At 51.0% G+C, this 18238-nt stretch overlaps 1 protein-coding gene across 1 annotated transcript in view; it reads right to left on the bottom strand.

The window, feature by feature from the left end:
- The window catches only part of SMC4 (structural maintenance of chromosomes 4), a 1048897-nt gene that overhangs the window by 823666 nt on the left and 206993 nt on the right, over positions 1 to 18238 (bottom strand). Inside the window, exon 9 of the mRNA XM_069618465.1 lies at positions 355 to 505. Within this exon, the coding sequence (XP_069474566.1) occupies positions 355 to 505 (151 nt within the window). The remainder of the gene's footprint in view (positions 1 to 354; positions 506 to 18238) is intronic.

The following is an 18238-nucleotide window of genomic DNA, read 5'->3' as shown; positions in this document are numbered from 1 at the left end:
ACGCACATCAACCACAGTGGTCCAACAGCATCAAAAAGTTACTGCCCCACACCTCCATGGCTGAACAGGGCATTTTGTGAATCTTTGTGTTGATGCAGTAAGGTGTGGTATCTGAATGAAAAAGTCAACTTAATCCTTCTGTAAAAATATAACGGGTCTCATATCGTAAGTGCCCAGTGATATAAAGTTTCATAAAAAACATCCAATGACAACTACAAGCTCTCTTCTAGTTGGACCCTATGGGCACCATTTAGTTAAACATTCTTATACTTTTGTTGATTCAGGAAAAATGTATCCATTTTGTTTTATTGATACAGACTATTCAGTTACATAAAAACTTTAAAAGATAAATACCTTTTCTTTGTCTTTTTGGAGTTGTTTCTCAAGCTTCTTCACTTTACTTTTGGAGTGTTTCAGTTTCTCTCGTACATTGACATCCTGCAAATCTAGCTGAGTAAATTTTTCCCGGTTCTCCTCGATAAATTTATTAATTTTGTTAAGTTTTCTACGAGAAAAACAAAAAACAAATGTAGTTTTTCCAAACAAAAAAAAAAACTGCATATGCTCATCCTAGCGGACTCAAGAAACACCATGAAGGAAATAAGTATTTGGAAGCATTAATCAGAGGTAAGTGTTCGTGCAAATGGAGGGCTGCCACTTGGGTTTTTGAAAGAAGTTGAAGTTTTACCTGCCAAGACTGAAATACGCCATTTACATGGTTGCTGGCAAATTACCCATGCCTGGGGGGGCTACTTTGGAGGTCATTTGTTTTGACCAGTTTTAATACAGGACTGGACAACTTGCAGTCTTAAATTTGAAGAAAAGAGCGAGACCATTTATGTACACCTTTGGTTAGCAAGTGTACACTCAAACACATACACTCCTGTTGAACGGCAACTTTCTTCCATTTTAATTCTTCCTTCCAAAAATTGTTTTTGTTAAAGCAACTTTTCACTTAAGGTTGTTTTACTCATTTTTTGTTTATCTACAGTAGGACATGCATTACTTACAGTAATATTTCTGGTACTTACATATGCTTAGAATCACATGCTTGGCAAATAGTCCGATATCTAGTGGCAATCAGAGTATTGCATCTGATTTCAAAAGTTCAAAGAGGAACATCGACCTGGGCATGTCTAACACTATCCCCTACTATGCCATATAGCGTACCCATGATCCCTCACGTGTTGAGGTCCTTCTGGCTTTGACATGAGGGAGACTGAAGAGAGCGCTTTAGGACACAAGGCTAGAAAAGGTCTAAGATGTCCGTGGTCCGACTCCAAGTGGGGAGGAAGGGTGGGCGCATGTGAATCTAAGCAGATACAAGCACCAGAAATAAGATTACAGTATTAAAGTAAGTCTTCTGATGCTTGTGAATCTGCTTAAAAATCAAATGTTGTGTATAGACTAGCAAACAGCACCAGGAGATGGTGGTGGGATGTTGGAAGGAACAATGGCAAAAAGACCTAATGCCAGACCCACCTGAGAATCTGTGTATTTAAGCAATAATGTTGTGTAAAGTTGTTCCAGGTGCCGCTTAGCAAATTGCGGCTAGAGGAATATTTGCAATGAAAGCTACAGTAGCTCCTATAGTACCTGCTGTGCCGCAAGTAGAATGTGCTCTAGGCGTAAAAGGTAAAACTTTTTGGAAGAGTAACACATCTGGATACATTTAATAATTCAGAAATAGGGGGTGGTGGGATGAAGTCTGTTAACTCCTTCCATTAAAGTCTTGATTACAGGCACATTCCAACAGGAATGCTTGCATTCACACGTGGTGTAAACAGAGGGCAGCAAGGTGGAGCTTTAGTGAGTTAAACACTAGTCCTGAGACTAAGAGGCGAGTTAGGTAAAGGACTGTGTGTGGGCAAAGAGTCAATTGGGTGGATGTTACGAGTAATCGCACTAAACGACTGATGGAGAAGCCCAAGTAGCCACCTTGCTGATTGTCTGCCATTAGACGTGCCTTTGGAAAGCCAAAGCAGTGGCCTTGGCTCTGATGGCGTGTGCATGCATGTTTGCTGGCAAAGGCCTGTGCTGCCCCTCATATTCCTCCTCGATTACCATAACCATCCACCTTGCTATGGAATTCTTGGAGCCTGGACAGCCTGGTATTTGATCAGCAAAAAGTGATGAACAAGGCATCCAATTTATGGAAACTTTGTCCTGTCCAGATAAAATCTTATTACACGCCCGACATTCATAGTTCTCCAAACCTCCTTCGGGGTTCCAAAGGACAATGCACAGAAGGTTTTGTACCATCTACTCAATGAGAAAGGAAGAAACAACCTTAAGGCAAAAGGCAGGATGCGTACTGAGCATCACATTGTGCCAGTGAAAAGTGGTAAAAGGATCTGAAGCCACCAGAGCCTGAATCTTGCTGCTCCAGCGTGCTGAAGTAAGGCCAACCAGTAGCACAGTCTTAATAAGTAACCAGCCTGATGTTCTGCTGATGGCATGGGTTTGAAGGGCTTGTGAGCCTGGGCGCCCAACCCAACGTTAAGGTCCCAGACCGGATGTGGACGCTTGACAGGAGGATATAATCTGGTCAGTCCCGCCAAATGCTTTTTTTTATCACCGGTTTGGAAGAGGAGAAAATGTCATCTCCTGAATTCCTGGCCATCATACGTAAGGGCAGGTGTCCACCTGCACACCAGAGTGATTCAGATGAGGCGAGAAGGTTAACACATCGTCCAGTGAGCATATCAATGGATCAATCTTGTTCGCATTGGCCCAGTGGCAGAACATGGTCCACTTGCTCCTGTATTGACTCCTAGTGGAGTCACTTCTTGCCCCTCCTATGATAGCCAGGTTGTCCTGTGATTAGTGCAGGTGCTTCAAGGTGACCTTTTCAGGAACCAAGCTGGGCTAACTACTGTGGAGCGAGGTGAAAAACTGTGCACCCCTGCTAGGAGTGTAAGTGGGCTGGACCCAGAGGGAAGTAGTACTGGAGGTTGGTCCGACCGTCGGAGGAGCTCCGAGAACTAAGGTCTCGCTGGCCACCATGGTGCTATCAAGATGAGCCGAAGGCTTCATGACTCCCGGACTCTGCAGATGACCTTGTGAATCAGCAGATCGGGGGTGGTTGGGGGGCAGGGGTGACCAGTATACATAAATGCCATTCCACTTGATCTGCAATGCATCCCCCACCGAGCCGATGCCTTGCCCCTGCCAGGAAGCGAACTGAGGGCACCTCCTGTTCATGGTGGCGAATAGGTCTACCCGAGGGTGACCCCACTTGAAGATCGCCCATGGGACCGATTCGTTCAACTGCCACTTGTAGCCGTTGATTCCCCCCCCGGCCTGCTGAGCCTGCCCATCTCCAAGTTGGATTCCTCCAGCAGGTGGACTGCTGATAAGTATATGCTGGTGGACAGTGCCCACTCCCAAGTGTCGATGGTCGGCCGGCAGAGAGGAGGTGAGGGGACCCGGTACCTCCCAGTTTGTTGATGTAATACAAGTGGGGCGGTCTGTCTGGATGCAAACCAACCTGCTGCAGACCCTGGGGAACGCTTTTGAGGGCAAGCCAGATGGCTATCTCGAGCCAATGATGTGTTCCAGCTGCTCCTGTCATGACCATACTCTATGGACACCGAGGTTGTCCAGGGTAACCACATCCCTCTAGGGACGAGTCTGTGGTAATGGTGATCTCCAGAGAAGGCTGCCTGAACGGTCAGCCCACCAACAGGTTGGTCTCAGCACTCCACCACTCCAAGTCTAGGTGCTGTTGCATGCCGACTAAGCTGCCTGGGAGCCAATCTTCTGATTACAAGAGGCTGACTAATGCAGCTTCAGCCTCCTGTGTGGCACAGCCAGGAGACAAGCCGCTATGATACAGAGCAAGTGCTGGTACCACCATGTTGAGGCCACATGTTTGCTGAGAAAATGCCTGGCCGCCTTCCAGATTGCCATGATCTAGTCTGTCGAGGGGAAGATCCCCTTCTTCCTCGTATCCAAATTAGCCCAAGGAATGTTAAGGACTTAGTGGGGAGTAACTGCGACTTAAGGTTGATGGAGAACTGCAGATATTAAAGCATGCGCATAAGCGCTGAAGCTGTACGGTGCACAGCCTTGTGATACTGTGCTCATACTAGCCAGTCATTGAGGTATGGATAAAGGTGGCAGACCCCCGGGCTGCTACCGCATTCATTAACCCTGTAAAAACCCCCAGGGCTGAATGGAGGCCAAAAGGGAGGCCTTTGTATTGAAAATGGCAGCCCAGGATCCTGAACCTCAGGAAGGACTGATGGTGTTCCCAAATCGGAACGTGCAGGTAAGCATCTTTCAGATCCAGTGAGCACATACAGTATCCCCCACACAATGTCTCTGCAATGAGTGCTGGGGTAACCATCTTCAACTTTTGAAGGGGTAGGGAAAGGTTCAAGGATGAGAGGTCTAGTCCGGCCAGCCATGTTCTTTTTCTGAATGGCGAATACCCGGGAATAGAAGCCCATGCCTCGCTGTGAAGCTGGAACCGCCTCTGCCTGACTCCTGACGAGCGAGCGGATTTCCGCCAAAAGAGTTGCCGACCCAATCTGTGGGAGTAAATGAAAGAGGAAATGGAGGAATTGGCAGATTGAAGCACGTGGAAACTACATAGAGGATCCATGGGTCCATGAACCTCAGCCGCCAGGAATAGATGTGAAGAGCAAGCCTGCCCCCCCACCCCTTCCTCCCTGGAGACTTGTGGATCTGGATGACCTTGTCGCAGCTTTTTAGTGCCTGAGAAGAGGACCGAAAAAACAAAAAATGGATTTGTGCTGCTTGCACCTGTGCTGGCTAGGAGACCATTCGGGCTGTCTAGTGTGTCGCTCCTGAAAGCCACTGAAGCCACCAAAGGTATGGGTTCTGTCCAAGCGTTGGTGACTTTGGCTATAGGCCTTGGGTGCCGATTGCAGTTTGTGAGCTATTTCTTTTTCTCGTCAAGTTGCTAGTCAGTGGTAGAGTGAAACAAATCCCCCACACCCCCCTCTGAAATGACAGGTTGAGAATGTACTCCTGCACATCAGGGTTAAACTTTAATCACCTTAAGCCAAACTGTCCTCATACAAGTGGTGATACAGATCGCTCTGTTAGGTCTATGTGAGCCACTGTAGACTCCTTATCATCTTGGGCCACAATTTTGACCTCTGCCAACCCAGCCCTGAAGTGCGCCAGACTATGCGTGGGGAGCTCTGGGAGGAAGTCCACAATCTCCCGCCAGAGCTTTTGATACACTGCTGCCAACAGCGCATCAGCCGATGGAGCGTGGCATTACACCAAATCTTTCTGCCGTAGGACTTCAGCAGCTTTTCCCCCTTGCCTGGCTGTGCTGAGGTGGGTGCAGATGAAGACTGCGGTTTGGAATAAAGTGAGGCCGCAGTGATCACGGAGAAATGAGGTTGAGGGTGTACCGACAGAATGATAAGTCCCATTCTGCCTGCCTATGCTTGGCATCCAGGCATCTATTAGGCTGCGTGGAGTGCGGCTTCACCCATCCTTTCTTGGCCAGTGATTCTACATCCGTTTGCAGTTCTTGTGGCAGGGCGGATGGTCAGCACTTCGGCCAACACCCCTGCCTCTGGTTGTTCAACTTGTGGCTGCTGGATCCCCAGGTATTCTGCCACATCCACCAGCCTCTTGTGGAAAGCCTTAGCTGAGGGAGTATCCTGGTCCTCATCCGTGTCACCCGCTGTGTCCTGCAGGTCGGGAGCTGTCGGAGGCGTTCTGGGTGCCGGCAGCTGCAGCATGGTGCCTGGCAGTGTTGGGGGCTGCTGAGGAGGCTGCATCACCGTGACTGGTGTGAGCAAGGGAAACTAGGGCTGAACAGGAAGCAGGGTCTGGACCACGGTCAAAGCATATCCTTGATTGCCCCCCCCCAATCTCTGCTGATTTCATGAGGGTAAGGAACTTTTAAAATAACCTATCCTTGCATGCAGGGTAAGGACCAGAGGGGCTGGGGCAAGAAGGGGAGGGGGGTGCTATGAGCCAGGCCCTCTGGCTTCTGAGGTCTTGGCGGTCCTCGTCACGCCAAGCTGGGGGCTGCGTACTGCCTGTGATGTGGTCTAGTAGGACCAGAACCAGGTAACTTGCGTTGTCTAGTCCCCATCAAGACATGCGTTTCATTGCTCGCTCTCCAGAAGGAGCTCCAGGTGAGTCGCCGTCTTTTCTGCCCTGGCGGCCATTCTGTCATGCCCCACACCAGGTGCCTGCTGCAGAGCCTGTAGAGCTGGACACAGTCTGCGCCTGCTTGCTTAAAAGCGAAGGCTCGGACCTTCCCTGCACTTCAGGTAGAGCCCTTGGAGGCAGAGTGCCCTTGGCCATGACGCCAGTCGTGCAACTGCTGCGTATAGGCGCCCCCTTGGGCAAATGCCCGGTGTTAGAGCAGAACCCCTCTGGGAGAACCCCAGTACTAGAGCCTTGCGGCCCCTCAGCGGTGGGACCGGGAGGATCTTGTGACCCTTCAGCCTGTAGCTCTGGTAGCCTTGGATCATTTGCTGGTCTTAGTACCAGGAATGCCCCTCCCACTTGGGCGCTTCCCTGGGAAGGAGTCGCCCTTGGAGGGTGCAGAGGAGAACAGGGCCCCTACCTTGGGCCTGGTCTTCCGCCTCGCATAGGTCTTGATGGTCTCTTGAGGTCATCTTTCGAACAGCTCCCTCCACCTGGCCAAACGATTCTTCAGAGCTCGCAGGATCAACGCATCGTACACAGAACAGCCCTCCCAGCTGTGGTCAGGACCAAAGCACCAGAAGCAGAGCGCGTAGTGATACGAAGTGAACCCCCCTTGCAGGCCGGACACTTGCTGAAACCGGACACCCCACCCGCCGCCCCGTTGTCGACATGCACCGGAAGGAGTGTGGCACCAGAGGACAGAGTATTACTTCTGACAATTGCTATGAGCGAAAATAAAGAGCGTCTTCCGGCGACGAGCGTATGGAATTACAAGGCCGTAGGCCTAAGAATTGCAGTGAAAGCGGACCACTCCCGTCGACAGAAAAGGAGGACTGGGGAGTGGCGCTGGTTGGTGGAGTCAGGGGAGCCCCCGCGCGCACCCAAATTTAAATGCGGAAGAACATTTTTTCTGGTCAAAAAGGCTCCATTTCCCTTCCATACAGTATGGAGGAGAGGGGAGGAGGAGTATAGCTCACTTCCGGTTGACACTGGTCGCGAACAGATCCACTTGAGGGATTTGCCAAAGGGTGAAGATCTCTTGAAGGACTTCCTGAGCTTGTTCCCACTCGTGGGAAACTGCTCTGCCTGTTCAGAGCATCCGCTGCTCTGATCTCTCCGGCTAGCTGAACTGCCGATAGGGAGATTCATTCTTTAATTGCCCGGTACCAGAGCTGAATTGACCCTCTGCACCATGCTAGTGGATCCTACACCTCTCTTGTTGAGGTAGTAGATGGCCACTGAGTTCTCTTATTATCAGGACATTCTTTCCCTGTACAGAGGGTAGAAAGGCCTTCAGTGCTAGCCTGATGGCCCTCAGCTCGAAATGATTGATTTGTACTTTGGACTCCGATGGAGATGAACGACCGCCGATTATCAGGTCATTGGTATTGGCTCCCCAGCCCATGAGTGAGGCGTCCATCACTACTGTCATCTCCGGCAATGGTTGCCAAAATGTTTCTCCCTTCAAAATATCCTTGCAAGCCCACCACAGAAGGTTTGGTGCGACCCTGCTCAGAACCTGGAGGTCTGGGGACCATCAAGTCCTGAGAGCCCATTGAAGAAATCTGATTCTCGGGTGAGATTGGTACCAGGAAAATGCAGGAGGCCATGAGGCTAAGCAAAAGATATAAAGACTGGAAGACTCTGGGCACTATGAAATTTGGTGACCCATCTGCAGAATGTGATGAGCCCTCATCTCAAGTGGCGAGTCTTTTCCTGAGGAGGCATCCAGGACTGCTCCGATAGTCTGAGATGGTATAAGGTTTGACTTCTTGTAATTGTGGGAGAAGCCCAGTTTGTGGAGAATGTGGCAAGTCACACTGACATGTTCCAGGGTCTGTTTGGGAGAACAAGCCTGATAAGCAAATCGTCCAGGTAGGGGTAGATGTGAATCCACCTCTCCGGAGACTCGCTTTCACCACCGCCATCAATTTTGTGAAATCCTTGGAGCAGAGTTCAGCCGAAACGGCTGAGCTGAAGTTGAAAATGAGAACCACCAACTGCGCACCTCAGGTACTTTGTGCTTGTGATGGATAGGCACATGAAAGTAAGCGTCCTGAAGGTCCAATGAAGCCATCCAGTCTTGGAGATGGAGGGCCTGAAGAATCTGAGAAAGGGCAACCATCTTGAACTTGTCCTTCCTGAGAAACGTGTTCAGGTTTCTGAAGTTAAAGATGGGCCTCAATCCACCATACTTTTTGGGGATTAGAAAATACAGAGGACCAACCCTTATTCCTCTCCGCTGCAGGTACTGGTTCTATTGCACCTTTCTCTAGCAGGATAAAAATTTCCTGCACGAGGAACGGATCTGGAATATTCAATGAGCCGTTCCCCGGTGGACGAACCTGGGACCTTTCTCGAAAAAGGAAGACAGTAACCCTGGGCTACTGTTGCCAGTGCCCAAGCATCTGAAGTAAAGTCTCCTCACTCTTCAGATGCTGCAAGAGCCTGCCTCCACACTGGGGTATTGTGGATTAAGGTCTCAGAGGTTTTAAGGCAGCTGAAAGAGCGGTAGAGGCCAAAGCTGCGTCTGCTTGGGCGGATTTAGCACCTCTTCCTCGTCCACCACAAAGGAATCTTCTTTGTCCTCTATGACTGCCTTGTCCTCCCCCAATTGAGGAATAGAAACTAACAGACTTATCCCTCCAAGATGATGCACCGGAGTAGGAATGTTGAGGGTGTCTTATAGCGACACTAAGATTTAAACCCCGCTTTTGAAGTCTGATTAAGTCTGGAAAGGCTACAAACAGTCTTGAGCCGTCAAAAACGCATAGAGAAACCTAAATTGCATGTCCGGTGTAAATCCAGACTTCCTCAGCCATGCAAATCTGTACCACGGTGCTAGCAGCCATGGATCTGCCAATCCTACCAGCACTATCCAGACCTGACTGGAGGCCCTCACACACTGCCTCCTTACCATCCTTGATAGCTAGGAAGCCATCTCTCTTTCCCTTTGGGGGTGGTCAGCTGCCATTGCTGCGCAACCCCACAGGATGAAAGAAAATTTAAATAACGCACAATTGGCATTTGCCGATTTCAAGGCCATGCTACCGGCAGTAAATACTTTCCGTGCCTAAAGAGTCCACCCGTTTACCATCCCAGTTTTTAGGTAGGGTAAGCAGATTGGTGATCGAATCAGCCACATCCACAAAACAGTCAGGTTGGTCATGTAATCTGGGTCACTGCTTGACGGTCTATTTTCTTGAGAAAGTTCTTAACCGCAGAAATGGAATCTGGGGTTTCCCCAATTTGTTGTAACCCTTTTTTGCAAAGCAATATGGAAGGGTAAAATGGGATCCCTCTGTGGACCTTGGTCTAATATGTCCGTCAAGGTATCATGTTGAAAAGGAGGAGCAGGTCTACTCCATCACAAATAATCTACTACCTTGTTCATCAATTATCAATATGAGCTGTCGGCATGACGACTCGCACCAGGAGAGGCAATGGCAAGAATGCGTACAGGAACAGGCCTTCCCAAGGGAAGGAGAACGCATCCCCATGCTCCTCGCCTGGTGGAACCTGCTGGCAAATCTCTGGCATTTGGAGTTTGTCACCGTCGCAATCAGATCGATCTGAGGTCTGCCCCGCCTGAGGAAGAGGTTGTCCACTTGATCCGGTCAGAGCTCACACTTGTGGCAAAAGCACAGCTCCCTGCTGAGGGAGTGGGCCATGGTGTTCTCTACTCCTGGCAGGTGAAAAGGAATGCAAAACATCCCCACAGTGACGGCCCAGTGCCAAAGTCCTGCGCCTCTCTGTAGAGCGCTGGGTATCTGGTACTGCCCTGCTTTCTGATGTAGAATATCGTGGTGGTATTGTCCGTGAAGACCCTCACCACCTTGCCCTTGAGAGACGGAAGAAATGACTTGAGGACCCAGAACACTGCTCTCCGTTCCAGCACATTGATGTGGAGATCGCTCCCATCCGGCAGCCACAGGACTCTGGAGTTGAGATTTCCGGTGTGGGCTTCCAGCCCTTCAGGGAAGCGTCTGTGGTTACCGTCTCTTGGTATAGAGGACTCTGGAAATCCGTGCCCCCGGCAATATTGGAGCACACGCCCCATCACCTTATGGCTCAACTCATTGAGCACAATCCCGTCAGCGAAGCTGCCGGCCACCTGGACCCACGAGACGTCCAGGAATTCCTGAAGGGGCCGCATGCGCAACCTGCAGAGCCTGATCAAGTAAATGCACAATGACATGCCGAGTAGCAACTTAATGGTCTGTACCGTGGCAATATTCAGTGCGAACAGTCGTTGCACCTCGTCAAAAATGGCCGCTATCCTCTTCTGAGGGGGCTGTCAGGCAAGAGCCCGTGTTGAGCCTGGACCCCAAAAATAGCGCGTCCTGCGATTGAATCGGGCAGGACTTTGGCTGGTTCACTAGGAACCAGAAATTCGACAGCAGCCAAACAGTCCTGTCCGTGTGTTACAGTGCGATTTCCCTAGACTTAACACAGATGAGCCGGTCTTGGAGGTACAGGCACACATGCATCCCTTGCAGACCTAGATGGGCGGCCACTGGTGCCAGGCACTTCATAAACACCCTGGGTGCAGACTTCAGTCCAATGGGGAGGGCCTTGAATTGGCAGTGCTTTCCCTGTACCACGAAGCGCAGGAACCTCCGATGCTTCTCATGAATGGGGACATGGAAGTAAGCGCCCACTAGATCCGCGACACCAGAAGTCCATTTCCTCCAGTTGGCTGAGCATGTGTTGGTACATGACAATCCTGAATTTTTGGGACTTCAGTAACTAGACGCTGCAGGTGGAGAATGGGCCTTCAGCCTCCTGTCTTTTTTACTAAGTAGTATCTGGAGTAGACTCCGGAAGCCCTGGAGTCGCTTTGGAACCAGCACCATCGCCCCTTTTCTTAGCATGGCTTTTAGGGAGAATTCTCAGAAGGAACAAGTTACTTACCTGTAACTGTTGTTCTCCAGCATGGGTATGGCATGGATTCACATGCTCCTGAATATTCCCCGTCGTCAGGCTGGGAATCCTCGGTAAAGAAAAAACCAGTATCAGTTTCGTTTCTGATCTGTCTTTCGTAGTAATAACCAATCACTGGTCTCTGCGTCATACTGACCACAGCCAATGACTGCCCTCTACCTAAGCACCGCCTCTGGCAGCCATCTTCAGATTTGGAAGCACGTGAAGTGGCAGTATGACCAAGTGAAGAGCCGCAGAGGGGTAGGCGGGAGGGTTCGCATGTGAATCCATGCCAGACCCATGCTGGAGAACAACAGTTACAGGTAAGTAACTTGATCCTTCTCCAGCATGGGGTCTGGCATGGATTCACATGCTCATGAATAAAGAATACATAGCAGTACACACATGCACAACCACGGGAGGTGGCAATGGCTCAACATTAAGCATTGCATCAAACTCAACATTAAGCATCTTACCTCCTCACCAGGCTCACCTCAGGCGAACAGGTTGCGCAGCACTGCTTGGCCAACCCTGGACTCCTCCCTGGAATCCCGATCAACGCAGTAGAACTTCGTGAAGGTGTGCGTCGATCTCCACGTAGCAGCCCTGCATATGTCCAGCAGGGGCACACCAGAAAGGAACGCCGTGGTAGCTGCGATCGCTCTGGTGGAATGGGCTCTCGGATGGCCGGGCAGCGGTCTGTTTGCCAACCGATGACAGTACATGATACAGCCGGAGAGCCATCTGGAAATGGAAGCCTTCGAGAGAGCCTTCCCCTGATTGACAGGTCCAAAGTTCACAAAGAGTTGTGACGTCTTCCGAAAACACTTTGTGCGGTCCACGTAGAACTTCAGCGCTCTAGCCACATCCAGCGAGTGCAAAGTCCTCTCAGCCGGCGACGAAGGCGACGGGAAGAATACAGGCAACACCAAGGGTTCGTTGAGAAGGAAGTCCGACGGTACCTTGGGCATGAAGGAGGGGTGCGTCCTGAGCACTACCCTCGTGTCGTGAAAAGTCAAGTACGGGGCCTTGCAGGAAAGGGCCTGGATCTCTCCCACCCGTCGTGCGGAGGTGATGGCCACAAGAAACGCTGTTTTCCACGACAGAAACTTCAACGGGGCCGAGTGCAGAGGCTCGAACGGAGGTCCCATGAGCTTGGTTAGCACCACGTTGAGCTCCCACGCCGGGGCCGGAGCCTTCACCGGCGGGAACGATATGAACAGTCCCTTCATGAACTCTTTCACCAGACGATGAGACCACAAGGACGTCCGTCCCGTGGTTCTGGTGTATCGGGAGATCGCAGCAAGATGAATCTTGATGGACGCGTGTGCCAGTCCAGCTTTGGCCAGCGTCAGCAGGTACGGCAGAACTTGGGGAGCCGTAATCCGTAGAGGGTTAATCTTCTGTGCGTGGCACCAGACAGAGAACCTCTTCCATTTGTGACCGTAGCATTTAAGAGTCGAGGACGCCCTGGCCTTTGCAAGAACCTCTCTGCAGTCGGCCGGTATGTCGTATCCTCCAAACTCTAGCGCTGCAGGAGCCAGGCCTGCAAGTTCAGCGATTTCGGGTCGTGGTGGAGGATGGCGCCTCCTTCCCTGGAGAGCAGATCCGCGTCCACCGGCAGCTTGATTGGCGGGGACGCTGACAAGTCCAGAAGGTCCGAGAACCATATCCGCCTCGGCCACGCAGGTGCGACGAGGATCATCCTGCACCGTGACCTCTTGAGCTGGTTGACGAGCCGGATTAGCAGTGGCAAAGGAGGGAACGCGTAGAGGAACAGGCCCTCCCAGGGGAACGAGAAAGCATCGCCCATGCTCCTCGCCTGGGGAAACCTGCTGGCGAACCTCCGGCACTTGGAGTTCGTCGCCGCCGCGAACAGGTCGATCTGGGGTGTGCCCCACCGTCGGAAGATGCGATCCACTAGATCCTGCCGTAGTTCCCACTCGTGGCACGAGCGCAGCTCCCTGCTGAGTGAGTCGGCGATGGTGTTTTTTATCCCTGCCAGATGAAACGGCACCAGAAACATCCCTTGGGCGACTGCCCAATGCCACAGGTCCTGCACCTCCTTGGACAGTGCTGGGGACCTGGTTCCGCCCTGTTTTCTGATGTAAAACATGGTGGTGGTGTTGTCGGTGAAGATCCTCACCACCTTGCCCTTGAGGGACGGAAGGAAGGACCTGAGGGCCCAACACTGCACGGAGCTCCAGGACGTTGATATGTAAGGATTTCTCCGTCGGGAGCCAAAGGCCCCTTGCGTGCAGATTTTCGGTGTGCGCTCCCCACCCTTCCAGGGAGGCATCCGTGGTCACTGTCTCCTGGTGGGCTGGGGTCTGGAAGTCCATGCCCGCCGTCAGATGCGCGCGGGTGCCCCACCAACGGATCGCTCGTCGGAAACTCTCGTCGAGTGTGATCCTTTCCTCGAAGTTGCCCGTCGTTTGGATCCAGCGCGCGTCCAGGAACTCCTGCAACGGGCGCATCCGGAGCCTGCACGTGGGAATGAGGTAGATGCAGGAAGACATTCCGAGGAGGGACTTGATGGACCTCACCTTGGCCGCGTCGGCCACCAACATCCGCTGCACCTTGCCCAGGATGGTCCTGGTCCTCTCCTCCGACGGGGAGGCCCGAAGGGACACTGTGTTGAGCCTCGCTCCCAGAAACAGAGTGTCTTGCGCGGGTACCAGGTGGGATTTGGCGTAGTTCACGGAGAATCCCAGGTCCGTGAGAAGTTGGACGGTCCTTGCCGTGTGGACCACGGCGAGCTCCCTGGTCTTGGCTCGGATGAGCCAGTCGTCCAGGTAGGGGTAGACGTGGATCCCTTCGCGGCGCAGCTGAGCCGCCACCGGTGCGAGGCACTTGGTGAACACCCTGGGTGCCGACCGTAGACCGAAGGGGAGGGCTTTGAACTGGTAATGCCGCCCTTGGACCACAAACCTGAGGAATCTTCGGTGCCCCTTCAAGATGGGAATATGGAAGTAGGCATCCTCCAAATCCAACGACGACAGGAAGTCTCCTTCCTCCAGCTGACCCAGGACGTGCTGGAGGGTGACCATCCAGAACTTTTGCGCCTTGATGAACTTGTTCAGACGTCGCAGGTCCAGGATGGGGCGCCATCCCCCCGTCTTCTTCTTCACGAGGAAGTATCTCGAGTAGACTCCAGAGCCCCGAAGCCTCTTTGGGACGAGTTCGATGGCGCCCTTCTTGAGCATCGCCTTCACCTCCCGGAGAAGTTGAGGGACGTGAAGTTCTTTCCTGGCCACGGGGGGGACGCGCGGACACTTTCTTTGAAACTCGAGCGCGTGGCCCCGGGCCAAGGCGCTCGCCGGACGGGCTCTTCCCTTCTAGCCAGTTGGCGAGACGTTGATGGCGGTCCTTCATGGTCCGCTCAGACATGTTGCCGCAAAAAGCACAGTTCTTCTCCACGTGCGTCCTGTCCTCATGTAGGCAGTAAAGACAAAAAGAGTGTTCGTCCTCCTTGAAGACGTTCTGCAGCTGGCATCCAGGGCAGACCCTGAACAGCTTTCCGGGCGTCGAGCTTCCCTTCTCCTGGGCCATGGCCGGGCCTGAGAAACTTCTGGAGTCCTCCAAAAGCGTAGGCTCTTTTGACCGAAAAAACGAAGTTTTTGAGAAAAAACGTGAAAAAATAGCACTAACGCTCGAGAGCAATAGCACGAGGATCCCAACACATGAACGTGCGGTAAAAATCTGAAGATGGCTGCCAGAGGCGGTGCTTAGGTAGAGGGCAGTCATTGGCTGTGGTCAGTATGACGCAGAGACCAGTGATTGGTTATTACTACGAAAGAGATCAGAAACGAAACTGATACTGGTTTTTTCTTTACCGAGGATTCCCAGCCTGACGACGGGGAATATTCATGAGCATGTGAATCCATGCCAGACCCCATGCTGGAGAAATGTGCCAATTCCTCTCTACCTTAGAGATCTCCAGCTCTTTTGCTGGACTCTAAGACTTACTTTTTTTTGCCTGGAGAGAGGGAGACCCCCCCCACCACTCTCTCCTCCCTCATGTATTTTAATGCGATTTTGAACACTTTCTTTTGGTTGTGATATGCATCATCTTTTTACATTTTGTGTCACATCACCTTCAGTGCCGTGGCACAGGGAAGGCTTTCAGATTTCCCCCAAGGTTTAAATGCCTTCTCTTGGATAGACTACAGTTTCCAAGAGCAGTAGTGAAATTTACTTTACTTACATTGTAACTGTCTAGACCCAGTGGTTTACTTTTAACTACTGTGGTGTGCATTTACCGTGGGCTGTGTTCGCAGCTGCAGTAAAGCACCTAAGGGTGCCATTTATGTCAAAATGGACCCAGTCTTTTCGCCATGTCTTTGTGGAAAGGTCCTTCTGGAGATTTACTCTGCGTGCCAAACCAGGTTTGGTCCCTTTGTTCATTTTGTCTTTGGCAGGATTCATGAGTGAAACCTGCTTCTCGCCCCAGGGTGTCTGACAGGGGCAGGAAGAGAGGGAGGTGCCCGAAACTCACTGCTTAGCCTCCTAGGAGACAGGAATGCACTCTTGGGTGATTGGCCGGCTGGCTGACAGCTAGGCTGGAATGAATGGGAGAAACCTGCATAAAAAGGCGAGGCTTTTTGGCTTGGAAGGCAGAGTCGACGAATGGGTGAAGGGATCCGAAGAAGAACTTGAAGACGCCTGCTGCAACTCCTGGACCGTTGGTTTGCCCGGTGAAGCCCTGCTGCTGTACTGAAACTCCAAATTCATAGACAGAAGCCCCTGCAAGGACGACCTCTCCCCTTGAGTTGGTTGGACCAATCCACTCCAAAGTAAGCCACCTGGAGATCCTCTCAGAGCTGGTTGAATTTCCACTGCAGTTGCTGCTGGAACCGAATAGCCAGGGAGAGTTAACACCAGATCATGTTCGTTGCTTTTAAGCTGACCAAGAGCACCAATAAGACCCTCTGGACTCCCAGGAAGCAGGACTGACCGAGCCAGAGCCACAACAGAGTGCTGGACACCAGATGCAAGGAAAGCCCATCTTGACAGTTCGAAACCGCAGTGTTGCTACTTGGGGGTGGATGCGAGGAGCTGAAACAACAAAGTGCCACTTATTTGAAGAGTGCCACTTGCGGTTGGTGACCATCCCAGTGCAGGAGTCCCCAGACGTCCTTCCTCTTGTCCCCACGACTGAGGCCCATTAACACCAGGATTTGCAGAGCTGCACAGGAACTGAAGTCATCGGTTTGACTTTTTCTTCAACCTAAAGGTACTGTACAGACTAAGAACTTACCACTTCTCATGTAACTGCACTTGTTCTCCATAGGTGAGACTTGTTGTGGTTGCTCAGAGATGATTTACCTCACAAGCATAATCAGCTTGTGGCCCTACTTCGAATTTCTTCTTATTCTACAAAGACTTCTAAACCACTGTGCAAGACTTACTTACCTGCCAGAAGTGCTTCAGCTCACCTTGACGTTTGCAACTTAATATTGGCTGGCCTGGCTACCTGAATGACTCTTCCCTCCTCTGTTTAAGTGTTTTGTCTTCATTCCAGGAAGGGGTTAACCAACTTTGCATTGGGGGTTACCAAAAGTACTTCACTGCTTCAGAATTTGTGTGATCCATTGTTCTGTTCTAATCTTTTTCTTTGCCAAACATTTAAGTCTGATTCTAAATGCAAACAGTGGTATATTAATGTCCACAGTATCCTAGTTACTAAAGTCACCCGAGGGTGTAAAAAGTGTGTGTGCCATCCCAAAGGGGTACCTCCTGATTTAGAAATATTAAGAATGTGGATTTGAGTGTATTTGTGTGTTACCATTATATTGCCCCCTTCGGAAGACTGCTTACTCTGACTGATAAATAAATGAATTGTTTAATCAAGAAACCTTGTGTGTAAGTTTATTTGAATACTTGTCAATGTGAATCTCTTTGCAACTCCCCTTCAGCTCACATTGACCCCTCTTGAGATAAGCCTGGCTGCTGAACACACTACCAACCTGTGTAGTACAGACTTATACCGAACGTTGGGTTCGTATTGCCAGGAGGCCAGCCCTCTTGCTGTACTCTGCTGGGTTTTCACTCACTTTCTCTATGGGCATGTCTGTTTCCCCATAACAAAGTAATTACTTAGAAGACTAAGGGAAAAAAAGTCTCCATGTCACTAGTTTTTAGCAACAGGTTACCAGTGCACAAAGTACCTTGCAGTACAGTGTGCTGGGGTCTTCCTTTCATTTTTAAAGGCCCTAGACACCCTCAAAGGATTTTTCGGTAGAAGTACACATGTGCCATGGACAGAGCTGGTGGCAGCTGTTATTTTTCAAAGATTTTTAACCCTTTCTTTTAGTTCATATAGTGTTTACACCAGGACAGTTGATTGGCCCCAAAATTGCCATTCCACGAGGTTCTTTATTCTGTCCTTTTGCCTTCTTGTCGCTTTGCCTTCCCCCAGGTCGAGCAGACCTGGAAAAACCCTTATTTCGTCATGAAGATCCCATCGCAAACCAAAGCTTTCGTGGGCTTCTGCATGCCTCCAGGATGTGGGCTGAACTGTCTAGTAGTTCCAATCCATATCCTGGGTGCCAGAGAGTCTGGAATGCTGGGAATGACTGGGACCACTGTAGTCCATGATTGCTCCACGTCTAGGATGGCTGTATGTGAGCAGATCTCTCATTGGGTCCTCTTCGCTTTGGCACGAAGGAGATTCTGGATAAGAGCAGGGCCCACAAACACCCATACCAGGTCCATCTCTTGATTTTTCAACAATCTTAGGATAGAAGCCAAGTATCCTGAAACCAAGAAGCCAATTAGAGGAACCGCCGGAAGGTTTGGCACCCTGAGCCCGCTGTTGTCCCACTGGACCACTGTTTCTAATCGAACTTAAGTCTGCAAAGGCGCTTCTACCCATTAGAATAGAGACCAACTATTCTCGGCACCTCCACTTTAACCTGAAAGCAAGCCTTCTCAGAAGTGTTCCTGGGCCAACCAGTGAACTGACCAGCTTGCACAGGACCTGTGCTCTGGAACCAGCGCCTCGAGTCGACACTTGGGCGATCGGAAGAACTGGCTACAAGGCACTCTCCAATTCTATAAACCTAGGCACCCTAGGTCTGGAATTAGAAGAGTACGCCTGAACCAAAGTGCACGTGGTCACCAAGCCGTGGTGATTAACTTAGAGGGTGCCCTGCTGCTGTGC

This window comes from Ambystoma mexicanum, chromosome 10 (assembly GCF_040938575.1).
Source record: "Ambystoma mexicanum isolate Mex_15411 chromosome 10, UKY_AmexF1_1, whole genome shotgun sequence".
NCBI lineage: Eukaryota > Metazoa > Chordata > Amphibia > Caudata > Ambystomatidae > Ambystoma > Ambystoma mexicanum.
This window is presented reverse-complemented; position numbering and strand designations above follow the sequence as displayed.